Below are 23,997 nucleotides of genomic sequence, written 5' to 3'. Positions count from 1 at the left end.
GCTGTTCAAGATGATCTTACCTCCTCTTGCTCTTTCCCACAGTTGGGGAAGAAATTTGTGAATGCATATTTCACTCCAATGCCAAAAGCTTTAAGACTGTGTTTTAAAAGGCTGTAGATTTGTAAAATCATCTAGGGTATGCAAATAAAAGTGCTAAGAGGGAATAGCATCTAAATTGACAAGATCAAATTATGAAATGTTATTGGTTGGGACATGTCAACAGGGTTACCAGCAGTAGAGACGTAGGGAACTGCACAAAGCACATCAGTGCAACATTTCGTTATTGTATCTATTGCAGATGAACTGGTTAAAATCTTGCATAATGCACATGAGGTGATACTGAGTAGGAGAGAAGATCAGAGGTCATATAAAAAGAACATAGTTGGGGTTAAATTAAGCTGTAATGGATGTGGTGACAACTAGCTTTTTACCACTCTAGGAAGAAATTCTGGTTCAGGCTGGCTCATATCACAAAAGAGCTAATTCACTTTAATCTGTTTTTCTGACATGCTGAACATCCGCAGTTTCTCCTGATTTCAGCTGGTGTAAATGGCACTCAGTGCTCCCAAAAACCACGCATTACACATGAGAATACATGCTCTGAAGAAGCTGATGACCCACAAAGCCGAAAATGCCACAAATTACACAAGGTCTGTCGGTTTCCTCCAGAACACAGTTGGAAGTGTGGAGCTTTGTAGAGATATGTTTAAATACCTCCAGCAAATATGAAACAGAAAAAGAGATAAGAAAGCAATAATGTCACACTCACTGTTGCCAGTGTTGCAGTACTGCAGTCATTCAAACAAAAGAGGTGGTGCCCACTCTCTCCACACTATCTGGCAGGCACAGAAACAAACTGCAGCAGTTTCAGCACTACACATAATTTTACATTTGGACAGGATGATTTCACAGAAAACGTGGATTTCTGAAACTGTAGAAGAAAATATTACTGCTGTCTTACTGATATCAGAAGAGAGAACCGTGCAGTTGCCAACAGCGAGTACAGACCAGAATGATCCTAGAAGCACATTGCTTCAGTGATTTCAAAGAAAAATGGTTTTAAGTAACATTTGTACTGAAAGTGTACTGAAATACGAATTAAATATAAAAACAACTGTCTGGGGTAGAAGCAATAACAGGGTTGATTAGCTCTCTTGTTAGTATTCATTAAAGTGCTCTATTATGCACACTTATAAAATTGGTTGATCTGTGTGCATGTGAATATATTGCAGGGACTTAAGAGCTACAGCTTTGCACTCTGCAACTTCAAAACAAACACAGAACGATTTCAATTTATCTGGAACACAAGTGTTTTTTGTGCATTAGGGATAATAATAAATCCTGTCTTCCATATGGTGAAAAAGACAACTAGCACCAAACAAAAGTGTTGTGAAAGGTGCTCTGAAATTTAAATTAAAAAAACACCAAAAAAAAAAAAAACAGAAGAAAGTATGTTAGTGGAATTATTCTTTCATGAAGTACTATCATGAATTTTCACTGCTGTCATAATTGAATAATACTACAAAGGCAGGTGAAAGGTTAAAGCAAAATCTTCTTTCACTGACTTCAAGATATTTTTAGTGTTTAACTAGAACTTTTTCATCAAAAGAATTGCCAAAATGTCACTGTGTTACAGAATCATAGAGGTTGGAAAGGACCTTTTAAGATCATCTAGTCCTTCCTCCCCTACTGAAGTAATTTTCCTAGAGTAAGTTACACAGGAAAGCGTCCAGGTGGCTTTTGAATATCGCCAGAGAAGGAGACTCCATAGACTCTCTGGGCAGCTTGTTTTAGCATTCTGTCACCCTCAAAGTAAACAAGATTTCCTCGTGTTGGTAGGGAACTTCCTATGATCTTATGTTAGCAAACCTAGCCAGTGATATTTGAGACATAAAATAGAGATGTCCAGTCTATTCTGTTTTAGAGAACTTGCACATTTTTAGTAGGCATTTTCAAGATATTTGAGGCTCTTTTTTTTTTTTTTTTAAAGGACAAACACCGTTATACAGTGAAAGGTATCAAAACCAAAACTAACACTTACATGATAAATTCTGTCAGGTTGCACCATTTTTTGGAGTCCACTTTCTTCATCATCTCTTCAAAGAACCTTCCACAGGCAGGCAACTTCTCTAACATGAGAGATTCATTGCAGAGATTAATCTGTTGATGCACACCTAGGTAAGATCAGAAAGCATTAAATATCAAGTATTGAAATAGAAGAAGCATGAAGGCATGATTTGCAAACTCTTCCTGCTTGACAATTAATGTTGTAGACATAACATTCAAGTTTCTAAACAATTTTAGATAAAATATGCATTTACATAAATTTATTTAAAATGTTACTCAGTATGCAACTGTTCAAAGTGTTATCCATTAGATCTAATTCAGAGAAAACTGCCTAGATACTTTTGAAATCTTAACTTCTCCTTTTACTAACTTACTACGCCCCATCTGCACTTATAATTTAAAGCTAACTGGAGTTATTAGTCATAGTGTAGAAAGTACTTTCAAAGCTTACACAGATGTGTCCCACTGAGCTAGAAACATTTGCAAGACGCATTTGATCACCTCTGCTTGGAATCTCATAGTCACTATTAAGATTTTTCCTTAGCGCAGCCATTAAATGAAATACAAGGGCTGCTCTGAAAGGAATGCCTCCTGTTTTATTCTATTGGCCTATAACATCAGAGGCAGATACTGGTGGTCTGGCAGTAGAGGTTGAACGTTCCCACCAATATTCCATTACATTTTGTTGCCACGTGACAGAAGCAGAGCGGCAGTCTGACTAAGTGGTGTCTGAAGCAAAGGTGTGGAATTGAATTCCTCCATGCAGAAAAAAAATTGCACCCATTGACATTCTTTGACACTTGCTGAACATTTATGGAGACCAAACAGCGGATATTAGCGCAGTGAGGTGGTAGGTGATATGCTTCAGCAGTGACAACAGCAAAATGAAAGACAAGGCACTACAAACCAGAGTCAAAACAGCAATACATGGAGTGTTGATGTGAATTCCCCATCGAATAAAAAGTTCATGACACAGGTCCCAGCTGGTAAAGTGATGTATGCTGTCATATGGGATAGGAAAAGAATGATCATGTATCCCAGAACCTGGACAAACCAGGTCAGCTCTGACTGCTAGATCACAGTGCTGACTAAGCTAGAGATTTGCAGTACCATGATCAGGCCAGTGAAGAAGACAACCTTTCTCTTTCAACACAATAACATCTGTCACCATGCCAGTTTGAAGACTGCAGAGTACATTGTCAATCTTGGCTGGACTGTCCTACCACACACTCTGTATAATCTGGATTTGTTGCCTTCTGACTTCCATTAGTGAGTTGGTGACTTCCCATGTGACAAATGAGAGACAGCTATCACATCTATTGGAAGCATGAAAACATGTTTTCAAACAGCAGTAGGCCCATAACTGGATAGTCTATTTAATCCTACTATCTCATGCTGGCCACAAACTTCTCCAGGTGTACAGCTGATTAATTGAGACTACCTGAATAAACCCTTTACATCTGACCATACCTTCTTCATTATACTTGATGACAGTACTCTTATGGCTGACACGAAGCCCTTGCCAAGGTCAGGAAACAATAAATAAATCAGAAATACAATTAATCACCATTGAGAAAAATGGTGAAAATTATGAAATAAAGGCACCGTAATTTTGACCTCTGAAACTCAGCATGATACTATGAACCTTTCTATTTAAGCATTCCCACCAATTCATCTGGTAGCTGCAGCAGGTGTAAGCTATATTTTTCAAAACTAGATGTATAGATGAATATTAAAGGTAGGCAGAATCCAAAACCAGATATACAAGTTGTAGATCTGTCAACTTAAATCTCACACTGATGTTTAGACAAAAGTTAGGCAAATCAGACTTCTATGGAAGGGTAATCTAAACTGTCAACTATCATATGATTTATAATCCAACAGAACACAAGTTTCTTCTCCATTACATAACTTGCGCTAAAAATTTGTGAGGTGTTTAAAATGGATTTTCTATGGTCATGGTATGTTTGGTTGTTTCTTTTTAGAACTTCAATATTTTACAAGGTTGTACAAGAAACTCTGATAGAGACACCTGATAGAAACTAGTGTGTCATCATATTGTTACCATCTAAATCCCTGACTAAAGGAGTTCAAAATTATGCACAGTTGTACAATTTTACCATCTCTATTTATACTGACATTTACAAAATACTAAAATGCTATGTTCATACAGTAGAAAAGATCAATTGCAAAAAGAAAAAAGCAGGAAAGTTGCATAATTTTGAAATGAGATAGAATGAAAGTGATTCTCAAATGGCTGGCATTAACAAAACAGAAATTTGTAAGTCTGAATTTTAGAAGTAAAGCTCACCTGCTAATCCAAGCGTCATTAGACCATTAACTAGTAGGAGGAAAAAAGAGAAAGATGAGTTAGACATCTTCATTCTATCATAAGAGATTTAGTGCAGATATAACCAGACTTAAACATAATTTTTGACTCAACAGGGTATTCAAAATTTTCATCTGAACACAAGTTTCAGTTTTATTAAAGAGTACATTTGAAAGGAAAACACTGGAAAGGAAAATCTGAATAACATTCTGTTTTAAATTGCTTTTTATCTATCCTCTAAATGAGTGAGCCATACAGACTTACTATGGGTCTGCCTATACTACTCCTTTATGTTGGAAACTACACGAAAGAGTGAGGATAGCAATTTTTTTTTTGTTTTAGTTTCTTTAGAGTGCTGACATAAAAGAACCGGAGAAGCTAACACATCCACTTGAAATGTAGGTCAACTGCACATTTTGAAGTGTAAAGCAAAAAAAAAAAAAACAACCTTTTGCTAGTAAAATTAAGCAGGCACAGAATCATAAACAATGAGTTCTCTATTCATTTGGAAATGCAATCCTATGTTTCACAGTTTCCACCTTTCGCCATGCATTTTGAAAAACACAAGTTGAAAATCCATTACTGTTTTATACAGATGAGCATCCAAACAGAAATATGCCAACAGGAGGAGTCTTCAGATCAGCAATTTTCAGTACAACCACATGGATGAAATTAACAGGAATCCAGTGTGTTAGCACAGCTCCAGTCACACTTTGGATTTTACTAAGAGGGATGTGGCTTTGATTATTTTCGCTCTCTTACTAAAAAAAAATAATAATAATAATAAATTGCTGGCAAGTCTTTATAGCGTTAACTTTGCATCAGAAATGAAATGAGTAATTTCACCAAGATGGTTCTTCTCCTTTTCCTCCTCCTTTTCTCCTCCTTCTCCTTTTTCAGGCGTGGTATGTCACTTCAGTAAAATAAGCGAAGAAGTACGTAGAAAAATTTCAATCCTAATCATATTGATGTAGACTCTACCTTCACTGAAATATGCCACACTCTTGACAGTGTTGCAAGCAAAATGTTGCACGCGTACATCTGAGAAATATTTAGATCCCTATAAGGAAGGCATGACCAACTCACAGCCCATGGGCCCCATGTGGCCTGGTACACTCTCACTGTGGCCCACCTCCTGCCCCACAACATTGTTGTGGTGGCTTTTCCCTGCTGAGTGGCATCAGCCTGGATCTGGGCGCATATCAATGACTCAGTAACAACCAAACATCAGTGTGTGATTGGCACTGCCTGGGCTGAAGCCAGGACATGGGAAAGGTGCAGTGCAGTGACAACTCAAGTTATGGGAAATAATTTTATGTATTTTGATAAACTGACTAAACACAGACCAGTGAACAAAAATATGCAGCCTTGCTTTGCATTTTGATAGAGGAATTTGAGAATATCTTTCAAGATTGATGAAAAAGTCTTGTGTTTTTTTGTTTTGTTTTTTTTCTATATTTGCAGCTCCACTTTAGTTAACGTACATACATTTTCTGCATATTTTGAAATGAAATGTATAGAGTTGCAATCAGATATTCAACCCAAAAATTTGATCATGTCTCTTTACCAGATTTTCATAAGACTTATCTTACCAGAGAAACAGGTAGTATCTACATTTATGAACATTTATTTTCAAGAGTGAAGTACAAGAAGAGTAAAATTTCATCAAAATCTCAGAGGAGCACTTTGAGAACTCACTAGGAATTGCAACCACTTCCATTGAACCAGACATGGACGCATTAGGTTGACAAGAACAAGATCAAATATCCCACTAGTTTTATGTTTCTGCCGTTTTCTTTTTATGCTTTAATAAAAGTATAAGATAATGTAGATAAGCAACAAAACTTAACTATATTACAGATGAGGGCTGCTCTGAAAGTAATGCCTCCTGTTGTAATATGTTGATCACTAAGACAGAGGCATATGTTGGTGGCATTAGAGCAGAGGCTGAACCTTTTCACCAGTATTCTGTTAAGTTTTGTTGCCATGTGACAGATAGCAGCAGAGAGACAGTCTGACAGAATGGAGTCTGACATGGAAGCGCATATAAAGAAATGGTGTGTAATTAAATTGCTCCATGCAGAAAAAAATGGGAGCATTGACATTCCTTGACACTTGCTGAACATTTCTGGAGACCGAACAGTGGATGTAAGAACAGTGAGTCAGTGGATGATGTGTTTTGGCAGTGGCCACAGCAGGTCCCCTCCACTGGTGCAGATTTTTATGAGTGCGGCATGCAGGCTCTTGTTTACCGCTGGCAAAAATGCATAGCTAATGGTGATGACTATGATGAAAAGTAGCTGAGAATGTGCTCTATCAAATAGTGTTATTCTGCTCTTTGTAGCTGTTGCCGTTTCCATGGAAAAAAAAAGGAGGCACCACTTTTGGAGTGACCTACATATTTTATATGCAGCCAAAGACAATACCTCTTCACTCAGTGCAGACCAGAGAAGCCAAAAGGCTGGACATCCCTGTTCTAAGGAATATATTTATCTTCTAGACAAGGAATAACATTTATGCTAGTTACTAATGAGCCAGTATGTACTGAAACCGTGCAGAGCAGGAATCAATGCATTAGAATTTTTTTTGCATCCAAACACAAGGAGCAGAAATATCATTATACACTCTGATGACTGTATCTCTTTCATAAAGCCACTTTTTTCCAAAGATATAAGTTTTTGTACTAGTAAATATACTTGAGTCCCTGGACAGGTTTTTCTTTAATCTGTACTTGAAAATGTACTTTTATCAACTGCAGAAAACTGAAGACCAAACTAAAAGTACTCACTTTATGAGTAAGCCAAACGCACCCATTTTGAGGAAACAGCCCAGAAGCATAGACATAGCTAGTCCCCTTGAAGACCACAGACTGTACCTGCAATTCTTCCTCTATCATTTCCTATCATTGATATCTAAACCCTCCATAGTTACTGCTGCAGTGAGCCTCAAAATATCATGGCAAGGTAAATAAAACACAATGTACAATGAGAAAGAACTAGTAAGAAAAACATGTCCATCCTTTATAAATAAGAGATTGAGCAACTTCTCCAGTGTTGCACAGGAAAGCTGTGATCATGGAATCTTTAAGGTTGGAAAGATCACTAAGATCGTCTAGTCCAACCATCAACCCATCACCACTATACCCACTGAACCATGTCACTCAATGCAACATCTACCCTTTTCTTCAAAACCTCCAGGGACTGTAACTCCATCACCTGACTGGACAGCTTGTTCTGATACTTACCACTCTTTCTGAGAATAATTTTTTTTTTTCCTAAATACCCAACCTGAACCTCCGCTGGTGCAACTTAAATCCATTACCTCTCCTCCTGTCACTAGTTACCTGGAAAAAGGGGCCAATCCCACACCTCACTACAACCTCCCTTCAGGTAGTTGTAGAGAGTAATAAGGTCTCCCCTGAGCCTCCTGTTCTCCAGACTAAACAATCCCAGCTCCCTCAGTCAATTCTCATACAACTTGTGCTCCAGACTATCTTAGTTTCAGCTGGGAAAGAATTGTTTTCTTCCAAGTGTCTAGTATGATGCTATGTTTTGGTTCAAGGAGAAAAACAATGTTGATAACACACCAATTTTTATAGTTGCTTCCTAAGCAGCATTGTATAAAGCCAAGGCCATTCACAGCAAAGGGCCCAAGGGGCTGGCAGGGAACAAGATTAGGACAGCTTTCTTAAAATGGACAAAGGACTGTTCCATAGCATATGACATCATGCAGAAGGAGTTCTGAAGGGAGTGAGAGTTCATCTTGCTCTCTTCCACTGCTCAAGAGGCATCAGCTGGGGGGTGTTGAGCAATTGATTTTATATCGCTTGTTATATACATTTATATATACATATATATATAGTCATAACTATTTTCCTTTTCTCTATTTTAGTAAATGGTTTTATCTCGATCTACGAGTTCTACTTTGGTTGTATTTTTTTTTAATTATTATTTTCTCCCCCATCCCAGTGGGAACAGGAGAGTGAGAAAATGACTGCATGGTGCTAAGCCATCTGCCAGATTAAACCCCAACAATCAATTTGCCACTCAACCTGGGGCTTGTCGCAGAGACTGAAGTGACCACAGGACTGGTTGTGAGTGTTGTGGCACCTCCTACGTCCATGAGAAGTGTTAGAGCAGCCACAGAGCCCATCCTGGGAATCAGAGCAGCCACAGGGCCTGACACATTGCTGTCAGGTCCTGAAGTATTCTCTTCCCCTTGACGATGCTGAATAGTGTTGAACAGAGCTTGATAGGCATAGGCCAGGCCCCAGCATACTGCAGTGATTTGTGCCTCTTCAGGATTGCCAGGGTGACAGCAGACCTTTCCAAATATTGTTAGTTTTTCAGGATTCTGCAGTGGTTAAGTGGTTAAGTTCCAAATCACTGGGGGTGCTCACTGCCCTAGACACCTGCCCATACCATCCTATACTCCCTGTCACTCAGAACTATCCTGCCCCAGGGCTGATACCTGTGTGATATTCTTAACTAATTGTTTAATCTTAAACATAACCTGAAACACATTCATCACACATGGCAATAGGAGCATGCTGGTTTGAACATCCCATGGATATTCAAAACTCTCAAGAGCTGCTGTAACCAGTTCTCAGGCTCTAGGGAATAAAAGGAAAAGTGAAAGGGAGGCTGAGGAACTGCTGGAAAGTGTTCTCCTCCATAGTCGGGCTTCCCAAGGAGACAAAGCAGAGTATAATTGCTAATAGCATCAACAATATAGCTTCAAAAACTCAGAGATGACCACAGTGCCAGATATGCACAGAACATTCGTTTCTTGGTTGCCAATTTTATCATAATGCGAGTCAATACCACACAGCATAGCTAAATAAAAACCTTAATCCAACAAACAAGGTGCTACACAGTATAGTTCAGTGAGAAGACTCTCAAAAGAGCTCCATAAGGGGGGGGGGGGGGGGCGGAAATCAACCTCAGTATCATGACTAGCAACTACCACAACACCATGTGTCAACCCTTCAGGCCCCACGTTGGGTGCCAAACTGACTGTTGTGGTTTAACTTGGAATGTGGCTTAGCACCACATGGACGTTTTCTCGCTCCCCCTCTTCCCAATGGGGTGGAGGAGAGAATAATAAAAGAAACAAAATAGAACTTGTGGGTTTAGGTAGAACTATTTACTAAGATAGAGAAAAGGAAAATAGGTATGACTATATGTATATAACAAGTGATGCACAAGCAATTGCTTACCACTGACACCCAGCTAGCCCTGGTCTGTAGAAGAAAGTAAGATGCCCTCCCACTCCCTTAAAAACTTCTTCCACTTGATGTCATATGAAACTAAGAAAATGTTACATAAAAATGCCTGTTGCTTAGTCAGCAAATTCATCAATCTTCTATTTAAACCCAAAGTCATACCATTACATGTTTTCTGGCAGGAATGCACACTGTGAGTATCTAATCTACTCAGAAATTTCCATGGAAAGAACTTCACCTATGTTCCAACAAGTGAGCAGGCACCCTAGTGCACTAGGTTACAGCTGAGGTAGGATTTCTTTATTATCCTTTGTCCTGGGCTTTTACAAGCTCAAGAACCCCACTGCAGCAGAGTCTGTATAAATACAGAATAAAAAAGGAGTTAACATCAATGTAATGTGGCCACATTCTCTGAAGACTTCTCTAGAAGCCCCATATGGGAGATATTTCAAGTGTATGTTGCCAAGACCCCTCAGATTATGATGAAGCTGAGCAATCCTGAAACTTGATGGGAAAGTCTATGATGGTCCGTCACCGAAGCCCTCCTGGCACTGGCTGGCTGACAGAGGGAATCAGTTCACATCTGGGATAACCTCAGATCCACTTGGAATTTATTTCAACCCTCACTCCACCATAACTTTTTGCTAAGGCTTGTCTGCCCATACAAAGCACTGCAAGCAAACCTGCACACTTGTTTTTCCACCACCATCAAAAACTGCTCCAGCTGCACACCCTCCACCTTCTATGCAATGAAATGTCAGCACATATTTATGGGGTAAATGTACCACAACTTCTCAGGCAGCCTATCCTCAAAGAGAAAGCTTACGTCAGTGCCTGAATTGTTTCAAGTCTAGCAACTGTGTAAATTACAAAAAGAAAAAATAACACTGTTAGTACAAAAAGTGAAGTCTCACCTGCCAATCTTTAAATAATCCTCACTACAGTACACATGGCTCAGAAGATCACCTTTTGTTCACTAACTGTCCCTTTGACAGTTCTGTTTACAAGAAGAGTAGAACAAGGAGGGTGGGTAGATAGTGGGACATCACCATATAGTGTGAAAGCAACAGAGTTCACAAGGGCCAGTAACGACAAGAATCCAACACAAAAGAAAGATGATAGGAACAAACAGAAGCTTGAAATAAATATAATACTTGAAAAAAAGCACTAAACTTGCATTCAAAATTGTCCCAAAAGGAATCATTCCTGTATCACACAGGAGCAAAGTAAACAACAGGATGGATTTATCTGTTGGTGCATCAGTAAAGTCTAGCACAGCCCAGCTCTCCGCAACTCCTACTGCATATCAGTAATATACTACAAAGCAATCTGGGTTTGGAAAGGAGCAATGATCTACCCAGGAGTTGTGAGCATACAATGTGGCATATGTAAAATTATTTTTCCTGGGCTGACCTCAAGGGAACACTCAGGGATTTTCTCAGAGCTGACAGCAGGTAAGAGATCTTGTGTGGGAGAAATACAGATACAGCTGGTTTTGGCAGGAGTACAACCTGGAAATTTAAAGTGGTTTCTTTATGACCAAGAGTTATCTGAAGACAAAGCCTAACACAGAAGTCAGCTTTGCATTATCCCTTGTCCTGATACTGAAATCTTTTTAATACTTCATACATGTTTTCTTGTGTCAACTGTGTGGAAGACATATTAGTCAATGAAAGGTAATACTTAAAACTGAAAGTACAGGACTAAACTGCATGTCATCATAGTTGAAAGTACTATGTTACTGATTTTGAGTTGGTAAGACAATTTCAGACAGTTAACAATTTTGGTCATTAAAGTCTTCATTAAAGTGCTTCAGAGAAAGAAAAGCATGAAAGGAAGCAATTTAAGCTTTATCATTTCATCAGTACAAATCAACAGGAATACTGAGGGCATCAACTGTTCAGTCTCATGTTGAAGAGTTTTCCAGTGACTACAAAGAAGCGTGCTAATTATTGTGAATTCAAACTTCAATTGTGACTTTTTCAGAGAAGAAATACAAGTAATTGTCTTTTACATATTTCTTTGTAAAGTGCTTAAAGTATTGCTGCCAGCATATAAATAATACTTGACACTGTCTGAACAGCCTATGTGTACTTCCAGAGTTGCTGGGTGGATTTTGTACTACTTTGCTTGAAACCAGTATGCTTTATCTAAAGAACTATTTAATCAATAAGTTGTATTTAAATACTTTTAAATAAAACATACCAGTTCAACAACAGATTTAGGAAGGGAACTACTTAACAATCAAATATTTAAATCTTGTCATGGCATTATCTACGGATCTGTGTCCATGACAGGGGAACAGCAGGCCCACAGGTCCACTAGCCCAGAAAAGAGAAAAGAGGGAAAAAAGTGTCAGCGGTTTAGGGGCAGTCCCGTGACTAATGCGGCAGGGGACCCATGCCCTGGGGAAAACAAAGGGAAAAGGGGAAGGGTAGGAAAACCGTAGATGAGTCTAAAACAAAACAGCAGCAACAATCTTAGGAACATTAATTTACTAAATATGATATCGAAATTGAGGCCAATAAATCAAAAACAGAGAGTTCAAAGCTGAAATTCTTACTCTGTAAGCTGCAGGGGGACCACGTGCTTCTCCTCTACATACGAAGAGAGGAAACTCCCGGTCTGCCAGGCGGCTTCACCAACCCCCTCCAGACAAAAAGACACCTGGGGAATGCAGCTCCTCCCCTCCCCCCCCCGAGAACCAAACACCCAAAAACAGCAGTCCGCAGAAACCAGGACATTAACTCTTTAACTGCCAGTTGTTATGATGTGGAACACCGACAACAATAAAATCAAAAAACCACGACAGATGTATACTACATGGAATTAATGTGGCTCAATCTGAAGTGTCAAATAATACTTTCTTCAACTCTTTTCTGTTCTACAATGCTTTTATTGGAGCACAGTGTAATTGAAATATAGTAATTTAAAACCACTGATTTTCAGACAGTAGATGAACTAAAGAGCAGAACCATTTGCTTGAAGTAAACTCTTCACACTCTCTAAGAGAGTGCGGTATAGACAAATGTGCTCCTTAATGGAAATCCCTACTCAAGATCTTTCCAGAGAAGAAAACTGAAGAAGAATAATTAACTCATGGTACTAGATGGTACTAGAAACTGTTTAGATATTACATTCAACAATAGTATAGGTGCCAGCACATAATTTAAGGTGGCTTCTGAAAGAGAACTGAATTCCAGAGGAGAATGCTCCTCAGGAAATGCTATAGCCAGGCAGAAATGTAAGAACAGCTTCCCAAACAAATCCAAACTATCACTGGTTGAAGTTATTTCTGTCCCTGTTCTCAGGAAATTTAGAAAGGGTTGTTATTTAGGATATATCTACAGGCATTGCAAAGTTGTGCTCATTTTCATCTAAAATTCCACCCTGAGACTCGGTCTTCGAGGTCTCAGGATACAGTAGCAATCACACATATTTATAATCTCTACACCAACCAGATCATATCTCTTAATCATTAATGAATACAAATATGCTTCTAGCAAGAGGAGGTGAAAAGCTTGTTTTTTCTTTCCCCTAAACATCTGCTCTACTTCAGTTTCATTATAGCCCTGTGTAGTGCTGTTACTGCAGTCTCCATTTCACATTGACTATGGAAATAATGATGCAATTATAAAGTAATTTGTCCAAAGCTACTAACGGAAATCAACATCACACTGAGTGCAGTCTGATTCCAATAGTAGTACGAGGACCTCTGACACACACCAGCTCCCTTTCCTCAAGTAATGTTGCCAGAGGAAATGTATTACATGACAGCCCCTCTCTGCCTAAAACATAGCTGTAAAATGTATCTCCTAATTGCAGAAGAGACATTAATAAATGAGGCAACACAGTTCACATCTACTCACCCAAAAAGCCTTTTAGCTTGCAATTACAGCGGAGAGAACTCTCCCAGTTTATGAGAGAACAGTGACATCTACCAAATGTGGTGTTCATACCAAGGGCCTGTCTGGCACTCTAGCGTCTGCTCACCTGGAAGCATTTATTTGCTGTAATGGGTGATTATTATTGTAACTCAGCTGCCAGACATTAGCTGAAGAGGCGGGAAATGAGAAAAGAAAACATGATGAAACATAAGGATTCTCTATAATAAGGAAACATAAGGTCAGCCCAATACTGACTTTATGCCTATCCAAGTGTGAATGACCAGTCCCTTGAGGCAAATAGTGTCTCTGATCAGCTCCTGAAGAGTAGCCTGAGATTAAATGATATTTTCTTTCCTTTCAAATAACCTTGAGAATTGGAAATGATCCATTAAATTTTCACAGTCAAGGGTTACACAGCCCACACCCTCCTGAGGAAGTCTTCAAAACCATGGAATACCTGAAGACATCCCTTCCTTGTGTATCCACCTTTTTTTGATGCTACATGTAGTTCTCCTGTCCTAATGCTGTTACTTACCACGTTGTGTCATTTTATCAACATAATTTCAACTGAGTCATTCTTTCAGTGATCTCTATGCCTACCATGAAAGAGTAAGTTGGGTTGACTATCCAATAATGAGGTTGCTTTTCTAAAGTAGCCAAAGTTGTCTGTGAGTACTCCAGAGTTCTTAGAATCCTAGAACCATAGAGTATACTGAGTTGGAAAGGACTCACAGAGATCATTGATTCCAGCTCCTGACTCCACACAGGACCACCCAAAATTCAAACCCTATGTCTGAGAGCACTGCCCAAATGCTCCTTGAACTACAGCAGCTTCATGCCATGACCTCTGCCCTAGGGAGCCTGTTCCAATATCTGACCACCATCCTGGCTACCACCCTCCCTAACACCCAAACTAACCCTCTGCTGACACAGCTCGTGGGTGTCCTAGGGTCTTATCGCTAGGGAACAACTATACGGAAAGTAAACACTGTATGGAAAATGCTACAATGTATCCCCTGGATCCCCTTGAGTAAAAGAATGGTGAGGGAGTGCAGATTCATTGATATCTGTGGAGTCATATTGAAGCACTCAGCATAACTGACCCCAAGCAGCAGGCTCCCGAGAAGATTCTCAGATCCATATATTTTTTGAGCTCTGTGATGACTGATCCATCATCCAGAGTTTCCTACTGCACAGCAGTCCTATTGTTACACTATCCAAACCTTCTTCACATGGGCTTTTTCTCAAACTTATGCACTATAAATACTATAAACTTCTTCAGAAGTTTAGGAATAAAAGAAAAGCTCCTTTTGGGAGGTTGCACAAATAAAGGTCTATATAAATTCAGTTGTAAATAAATTGTGTCTTGCTATTCAAAAAAGGCATCAGAGATTGTGTGACTGCCTCCTCAGTTTAGACTTCAGTTTCATAATTTGGACTTTATTAGTGACTTCTTAGGTTTGCACAAAACTAGACTCCTTGCATTGCTGTAGAAGCCTGTCTACAACTCTCTGTTTATGTCTTGGGAAGTAAGTGAAGAGCTTTAATTCACACTTGCTTAGAGAAAAGTGCTTCATACACTTCCGGTCACTTTGCTATGTATTCAGATCTTTCTTACAAAAAAGATAATCTGACTAATATTTGTTATTCTCTATTGTTTAGCACAAACATGATCGGTGAAGCTGGAAAACAGCTTGTCTAAATCTATCTACTTTCACTGTCTCTGATGGATTCTTCTCAGGCTGAAATTTTCCATAGCTTTGATCTCATTTTGGGGTGAACCACTTTTTTTTTGTTTTGTTTTTCCCTGAAGTCTGAAGAGGAAAATTCTCCTCAAGATTTTTGGGGTGTATAAGAGAGCAATACAAAAGGTGGTAGGAAAAAAATGTCCTTCAATAATTTCTGCCCCAAGCCAATAACTTCTACACAAATGACAGTATATTATTTACAAATATTTCCAGCATAGATTTCAAGGTTGCAAGTGACAGAGAATCTCCTACTTCCTACAAGGTTTTTTAACTGTTTCTGGAAAAAAAAAATCAGTAGCAAGGTATTTTGTAATTCATTACATCATAAATTATGAAGTATCTGGAAGAAAAAGAAAACCAAAATGTGTCTAAACATACAATGCTAAAATCTTTAGCAGACCAGTGTATCAAACATCCTTCTGAGGTAGTAATATACAGCCTACCTGGCCTGCACTGGCCTGATAGAAAAGGAAGAAAAAGGTAGAGCTGGAATCTCTTTTAAGTAAAACCCAGACGCAAAACATAACAGTAACGCATACAGATATTTTTCCCCCATTATTAAAAATATAATTTATTTCATGGAGAGCATTAGTATTTCTTTCCAAATTCATAAAATATGAAGAAAACACGAACATTGTGAGCTTCATTTCTCTTTGAACTTTTGTTCACATTGCTCCAATTTCCTTGGTATTACCGCTTTATGAGAGAGCTGGTTAAAAAGAAACTGGACCCACAGTTACTCCAGCAATACTAGCTTTATTTCATTGTGCATTACTATGTGTTTGTTTGCATAACACTTTCCACACCAAACATATTCCTGGAAATACCTTCGGCAGCAACATTAACCTAATCACAAAGACTGTCTTGCCTGAATGTAAATCCAGTCAAGGTCCACTGATTAAAAACAAAAAAGTAGATTTCAGTGACTTTTAAAATACGATACAGTAAGTGCTAAGATTGAGTTATTTTGTGGTAAGAATTTAGCTTATTAAATATATATATATTTACGGGTTTTTTTACAAAAACAATACAGGAATATAAGTGATTTCATACACACTGCATTAAAATCAATGACTCCACAAAAATACCAGTTTTGAGTGCCCCAGAACTGAAAGCAATTCAAAACCCTTTTTTCATATTTCACTTGAAAATATAAACTTAGTGATGTACATAGTAAACATGGATGACACACTGCTTGTGGGGGGAGATGTAACAACAAGGAGCTCAACAGACTGGTAGATCTTATCACTATGAGGCCTTGGGAGTCTGGAGACAGGGCTAAAGTGTAAACAGAATGCTCCCTTAGCATGCACAGCTAAGGTGGTCACATCTGGGACAGTTAAGGAACCCTTTGTTTGTTATCTATGTTGCTGTGAAGAACTTAAGGACAGTTAACCGTGAGTGGATTTACTGCTTATGAGTGGAGGATATATAAGATGTATGTAAAACACAATAAAGAGGACTTACTATTCTGATGCCATACTGACTGAGAATTCTCTAACAGGACAAGCACCGACAACTGCTAAACAATTAAACCTCTTCAAATATTAAATTGGATAAATTATGTTCTTGATATGTGGATATCCATTGGAATAGCTCACAAACTCACGAGATGTGATGTGAAAGGTCTGTTCAACACCTGCAGATTCCCCAAAAGCAAACATGAAGAAGAAATTTGTTCCACGGCCCTATGCAGCTGCCAGGTGGAAAAGCCCGGATGCCAACGCTGAGATACCCTCCAAAAAAAGGGTTCCTTTCACTTCTGAACTGTAGAGTGCCTGACAGCTGAGCCTTTTCAATTAGTCTATGAGCACCCACATGGACTTGGTGAGCATCCACATCTATGAGGACATCTTCACACAGCTTTTATAATATTCTTCATTGCACAAAGCGACAGAAAAAAGGAGAGAAAAGAACAGAGGACTGTGAATCAAATCCAGCAATTTCTTAGCCTCTTCTGTCCCAGTACTCTCCAAGTTAAAGTCTTAGAAGAAATCTGGATTTTATGTCCTGTTGGTGAGGATTGAATGACTTCACAAAGTGTTATTTTTGTCATAGTATTTCCCAACCTGTTCACAACAACTGATGGCTGTGAACTCTCTTTTTCTTTAAAATGAAGCAGGAGGGCAGCATATCCTTTTACATCTAGAACTCTATATTTTGAGACACTGAAAATCAAGAATATTTTCTAAACATTGATGCTAAAGACTATAATCTCTCTGCACACCAAGGGATACAAAAGAAATTGATCACTTAAAACATCTGGAAACAAAACTTCAGCCAATGTGAATTACAGTATTTCCTCTCACACTGCTTGCAGAATTTTTCCCCAAATCATGCTCTCCAAAATAAAGGCAAATTAGTTGCATTTATTAGGTTGTGAAAGTAATAAAACAGATGCTTTATTGTAGGGTGTGGTGCTTCTGCAGAGTCTTTTGCTTACTCAGCTTAATCTTGCTAGATGCGAACAAGATGTGCCTTTGTCAGTTCAGTGCTGTGCTACAGCCACAGCAGAGCCCATCACATTGTTATCTTCAGATCAAAGTCGCACTTGGAGCATAGGTTGAAACAAGCAGAATCTTTTCCGCAAAAGGCCATGAATCTGGCCACCTGCTTCACACAACAAAATTCTCAATTCCAGAGCTAAATATAGGCCAGCAACTGCTATGCAGACAGACTCCTTGCTCAAGCCAGTACAGTAGTTCATGTCAAGATGCTCCAGTGATGAAGACTGGGATTCTTTCTGTCAGGTCATTTTTAACAGCACTATCCTACTCTCTTTTAAAGTCCTTAGAGAGGAACAAAATTGTTTCCTCTCTTCAGTTTGGTTCCAGGGAAGCCTAAATATGAACAGAGATCAAGCCTGAAAATTTCTAGAAAAGAAGGTTTAATCCTATTCTAATTTATACTCTTTTCTTTCCTCATACCCACATATCTTCCTCCCAAATGACCCAAAAGTTCTTCAAGCAGCTTTTTAGGTTGTTCTACAAGTACATTCACAGTAAAATGGTTTCTTTTTTCTGTCAGGCCTGTATTGAGATAATATGGAAAATATTAACATCTGCAAAGGGACTCTAAATTTAAGAGAAAAAGCACAGGCTGTTTTCACAAACCACAAAATAGTGCACCTCTATTCTGAAATAATATGATTCATACTACAGCTTTTGCTAAAATAAAAAGCGGTGAATTAAAATAGGCTTTTTCACATTTGTGAAAAATAAATTCTTAATGAGCCTTAAATGAAAACAGTTTGCTTCCTTCCCATCTCTCTCCCAAGCACTAACTTCAACAGCAAGGCAAGATGGTAGTAAATGGGGCTTTATAGAGAACCCCTTCAATGCATTTCCATCTGTAAGTAAGAAAAATTGAAATTTGATTAATTTGCCTCTAGCCTAATCCACAAATCATCTCTGTTACCAGTAGAGAGGTAGGAGAAACTGAAAAATCTTAAGCTATACAAGACTACAGGCATTGTTGCAATGGTTAAATAAAATATTTCCTGAAGTAAAACCTCCTGCAGTTGCACTTGATACAATTCAGTCTTGCTTGAGAGCCTTTTGTTAAAAATCTCTCTGCTTGCGAATATCCATACCTACAGCACTACCTCGCTACCTCAGTAAAGACTTCTAGCTTTGATCCACAGACTCCCATAATTTGCCTTGCAGATATGGCTAAACCAAACCCAAAAGCTAGGACCTCAGACCTCAAAGACATTTGGAAAACTAACTACTGTTTGGCTAGTGAAATCTTACTAATTAAAGAGGAAGAGTTTGCTGCCTAAATAGCTTTCAGGATTGGATCTCTATCTCCACATTGGCATAAATCAGGTTCGGAAAGCCCATCTTCCTTTCCACCTTCAGTATGGAGGTGTCACCCCTGCCAGCTTCAAGAACCAAACAAGCTGGCAATGGTAGTTGATACTCTGTGCTACCACCCGTAGCTACTTCAGATTAACTGAACCCCAACAGTAAATACTGCTTGGTCACATTGCGCACTGCACATAGCATGAACTCATTTCCCATGGCTTCTGCAGACCTCAGTGAAAGAGAAACACCTTCCTCCAAAAAAGGAATCAGGAGATATAGAAAGGGCAATGGAGAGTGGGAAGCATATTTGGATGTAGCATCAAGTTGGAATACAGGTTTCATTTACACTTTATGCTTCGCTTTCAGAAACCATGTTGATGAGGTCTGCTAATTATTTTCCCATTCATCTGGTGTTGAAAATCATACATTTAGAATATGAAACATTCATTTTGGTAGAGAAGAATCTTCATTATTATTTTCTGTTCTGTTTCAAAAATCAGGTGTTCTGGCTTGCAAAGGTTTATTTGTTTTACTCACAGATCCACCTGGATCTCTTAAATTCAGCACTCCCACACTGTTTTTCTTCATTCTACCCTTCACAGCTGCAGGACAGCATGATAGATTTATAAGGAAATAACACTCACACACAAATTGATTTGGTTCTCAATCTCATTTCCCATTTGTTGTCTTCCCCTCCCCCCCCCCCCCCCCCCCCCCCCCCCAGTTGAGCCCAAATTTCCTAGGAATTATGGACTCTGTATTCAATGCAAGGGGAACTCAGGACCTTACAGAATTCAGATTTTAGTATGCTTTTTTTTTTTTTTTCCACGATTGTTTGCAGGATGAGATATGGTATTTTAAAAAGATAGTATGAATGGGAGCCTGGAGCCAGGCTTTGTTCTCATCTCTCCAACTGCCTGGTTGTTCACCTCTGGCCAAGAAGTGAAGATTCTTCTGTGAAACAGGATTACAAAACATGAACAACTATATCCACTCTCTGAAATCTTCATGGACTAACTGATCCAAATAATATCACACAATCCCCCTCAATATGGGCATACATATGTATACTGACAAAGACTTCTCTAGAATCTAAAAAAATAACCAGCTTTACTGAGTCATTCAACTCATACACAAATAATATCACTGAAATGCAGACATCTTGCAAACAATGAAGGAGCAAAATGTTAGATAACAACAACTACTTGTTTAAAAGGCCTGCTTGTTCTGTTAAATAACTTGGTCAAGCCTTAAGTTTCACCTTGTCTCAGTTTCCATACAGAGAAATGGAATAAAAGAACCTGGTAGAATGTTTTTATAGATGCATCATTACTTCTGGGTTGCTTAGATCCTGACTGAAAGTCAGTAGATAACTTCTAAGCATCTACACTTAATATGGGAACAGTATCAGTTATGTGCCTATGTGTCAGCTACCTCAGCTCACAGATTCCTATGTCCCAGCAGGCATGCATACATAACACAGCAAATCCAACTTCTGTAATTTCTGGGCTTCCAGGAAACAAACTTGCTGCTTTTTTGCCATCTTTGCAAAGAGGGACAATACAACAGACGGTTCTACATAATAACAATGTTATAAAAGCCATAGACAAAAGGACAGGCAGAAAGCAGTGGTGTGAGTTTGGAGAACTGAGGTCCCAGTCCCTACCAAGACAAGCTTCCTACAGCATTCAGTGAACACTAACACTGAGGACTCTTGTCCCACAGTGGGTTTCGAGGGAGATAAATCTATTTCATGAGTCGCTCCACCCCTAGTCAGCAGGGGTCGCTATAGCGATGGAGCCATCCAAGACTCGGAGGAATAATACACATCGATTTATCTAAAGCTTTCTTAACAACAATTAATACTTGGCTAATTAGCTGATTATAATTAATAGGCATTATAGATAAGAAAATGTTAGGCAAAGGCTACTACAAAGAGTAAAAGAATAAAGGAAGGTAAAGAGAAAAGATAGAAAAAAATGGGAAAAGAGAGACAGACTGATGTACAAACAGCAAAGCAAAGAGATCCGATCCAGCGATGTCTTGGTGTCAGCTTCTGGTTTTCCGTAGTGGTGGATCGTCGGAAGCTGTATTGTTCAGCTGAAGACTAGGACGGAAGTACAAACTCTTACTTATTGTCCAGTGGTCGAGCCTGCTCAAAAGAGCGACAGCTTCTGGCTTCGGGATTCGGCAGGAAATCCTTTGTCCCCGTCTTCCAAACTTTGCACATTTAAATCAGCCGATAAGAGGAAGCAGGGAGTAGCCAGCTTGTATCCTCTTCACAGGATACAATGGTAACATCTCCCAGTCTCCTGTATGGAGCTGAAATCACTTGCTCTCAAAGTCAAGTCTTCAGCCAATAAACACTCCTGGGAGCCCCCATTCGAAGGCAAACAACTCCAAAGAAATGCTTTCTAACTGTCCACAAAGTGATGTTGATTCCCTCAGGTTGATTTGAGACACTCCTTACCAGTCCCAGACAACTCATCACTTTACAGAGAATTTATGGCTCTTTGGTTAATCAAAAGAAGCTACTAGAAAACGGGGAGAAAAGCACACACAAGTAAAAATTCCCTGAAGTAACTGATAACACGTTTGCATTACTTGAAGAATTTTTTTTCTACCTGTTAAGACTTTATTTATCAGAAACTTCAATTTCATGTCATAAAATTTCCAGGGTTCCCAAATGGCTTTTCTACCAGGAAATTTGTATGATTTAATTTAGTTTTTAATTATATCAATTCTTTCCTACTCAAAGCAAAAGTAATACATTATCAATTATCAGATAGCCTTAAAACCATTTATTTAGTGTTATTAAGAAAGCAAATTGCACAGTCAAAAACTGTCTGGTACAATTGATTTACCCGTTTCTTTCTGGTGAAAAATAACTGCCAGTTTTCAGAGCCACAGCAACACTGTCCCTCATTACACGCTCTCTAAAATCTTCAGTAAGTAATTTCACATTGCAAGAGTCACAGTAACATCAGGAGGTCTTCCCACTCAGAAAAATTACCAATTGGTTCACTAAGCTCAAGGTTGCACAAATCATCATGTGCCAAGACAGGGGTTGGCCATTTTTTTTATTATTCCTTTACAGTTGGAAAAGGAAAAAAATCTGAGTGATCAAGGTAAGGCTTTAGCAGTCCTCAAGACAAGGAGAATCACAAACTGTATGTATTTGACATTATATTATGTATTTGATATTACATTCTTGTGACAGACAGAGCGAGACAATGCTACTGTGCACTGTCAATGTAACTATCAGTATAGCTGTGGGTATTTCCAGCGTTAACCAGCTTTGTATTTTGGAAAGAGTACGAAGCGAGCAAAGTTCATGAAGTACTCAGACAACCAGTCTAAATCTACAAGGCCTGATTTTCTTTTCTCCTATCCAAGATGCATTAGCTGCATCTTGGGGGTTGCTGTGAAGTTCAGAGCTGACATCTGCCACAAACTTCTGACCTGACCACAACATACTGCATCTGTGAGTCCTAAGACAACCTGCCTGATGATAAATAATAAAATAAATAAATAAGCCACACAAGTATTTCTGGCAATAGAGTTGATCTCACCTTAAGTGAAAGGTCTGAAGGATGTCTGCACTTCTACCACTGGCCGTTTGCAACTCAGCCTCCCTAACGCGAACTAACCCTTCCTTTACCGCTGAAAATCTTCCCCCTCTCCTGCGCTCGGAACTGCTTCAGCGGCGCCGGACTGGGGCTCCCAGCTAGAACGGCAAGCAGCTCTGCTCAGCTCTATTTCGGGGGGGGTGCACACACCGTACTGCAGCGGGCAGCTCTCCCTGCGAGATTCTGCTCGAGGGCAGAAGCCGCACCGAACCCGCAGCGCAGCCGCCCTGCAGCCGCTCAGCCCCGCGTCTGTGAGGGCTGAAAGCCTAGGAACGACAAGCAGCTCCCCACTACCCCGCCTCGCTCCTGGCCCGGCGTCCCACTTACCCCAAAGCAGCACGATAGGAAGCTGCCGCCGGTAGCGACCAGACGCCTCCATCCCAGCGCGGATGGGGCCGCAAAGCACGGAACCCACATGAGGAACTGGTCCGTAGCCGTGCGATGCCACGTCCGTCTTACTCCCTCCCAGAGGGCAGACTCCAGCTTCATGCCCTGGCGGGCGGTCCCGGGCGGTGGCGAGGCGGGTGCGGGAGGGCGCAGCGTCTCCGCCTTCAGGGTGCTCTCGGGGCGGGGCGGGGCGGGGCCGGGCCGGGCCGGCTGCGAGGATCTGCGCGGGGGATGCTGGTGGCGGTAGGGGGGAGTGTGCCAGGAGCGTGCGCATGTGTGTGTGAGTTTTCCGTGAGCGTGAGTAGTGGGCGGGCGCGTCAGTGTGCGGGTGGGTATGGCACTGTGCAGCTGGTGTTCAGGAGTGTGCCTGGGTACATCCATGTGGGTGCATGTGTGTGCATTCATGTGCACACCCATGCATATGCCTCGGTACATCCATATGCATACATGTATACATCCATGTGTGTGCATGTATGCACCCATGTGCATGCGTGTGTGCACCCATGTGTGAGTATTTGTACATCCACATGCATGCAGGTATGCAGCTGTATGATTCATATGTGTGTGCCCATGTGTATACATCAATATGTATGCATGTGTGCATGTGCAGCCATGCCTCAAAGCCCCCAAAGGCCACAGCAAACAGCAGGGATACCACTCCCAACAAGTTGAATCAAAGGGGGATTCATGCTCTCACACCCACAGGAAATGTGTGTGCCACCAGTGTCCAAAGGGGGAGCAGGGAACTCTCCCACTGTTCCAGGAGCTGAAGCAGCCTCTACCTCCTGCCTCTGCAACTCAGCAGTGGGTTGAAGGCATGAGGGGCTGAAGAGCCACCTGTGCTAGCCCACTTGCAGCACCAACATGGTAACTCACTTACTATCTACAGCTGAACACGAGCTGAAAGCTAACCTAATATC

General features: G+C 40.0%; 1 protein-coding gene across 3 annotated transcripts in view; it reads right to left on the bottom strand.

Moving 5' to 3' along the window:
• Positions 1-23,366, bottom strand: part of RAMP3 (receptor activity modifying protein 3) — a 70,812-nt gene extending 47,446 nt beyond the window's left edge. For 2 of the 3 annotated variants that reach the window (XM_021382277.1, XM_021382278.1), the window contains exons 1-3: positions 23,018-23,366; positions 4,379-4,408; positions 2,042-2,174 (exon numbers count right to left, since the gene is read on the bottom strand). In XM_021382277.1, the coding sequence (XP_021237952.1) occupies positions 2,042-2,174; positions 4,379-4,408; positions 23,018-23,351 (497 nt within the window). In that variant the 5' untranslated portion in view covers positions 23,352-23,366. Of the gene's footprint in view, positions 1-769; positions 932-2,041; positions 2,175-4,378; positions 4,409-23,017 lie in introns of all 3 variants that reach the window. The other variant, XR_002433852.1, reaches the window with a different exon arrangement.
• Positions 23,367-23,997: the final 631 nt, after the last annotated feature.

Source organism: Numida meleagris, unplaced genomic scaffold, assembly GCF_002078875.1.
Source record: "Numida meleagris isolate 19003 breed g44 Domestic line unplaced genomic scaffold, NumMel1.0 unplaced_Scaffold202, whole genome shotgun sequence".
NCBI classification, from domain to species: domain Eukaryota; kingdom Metazoa; phylum Chordata; class Aves; order Galliformes; family Numididae; genus Numida; species Numida meleagris.
Note: the sequence above shows the minus strand (reverse complement) of the source record. Positions and strands in the feature narration are given on the sequence as shown.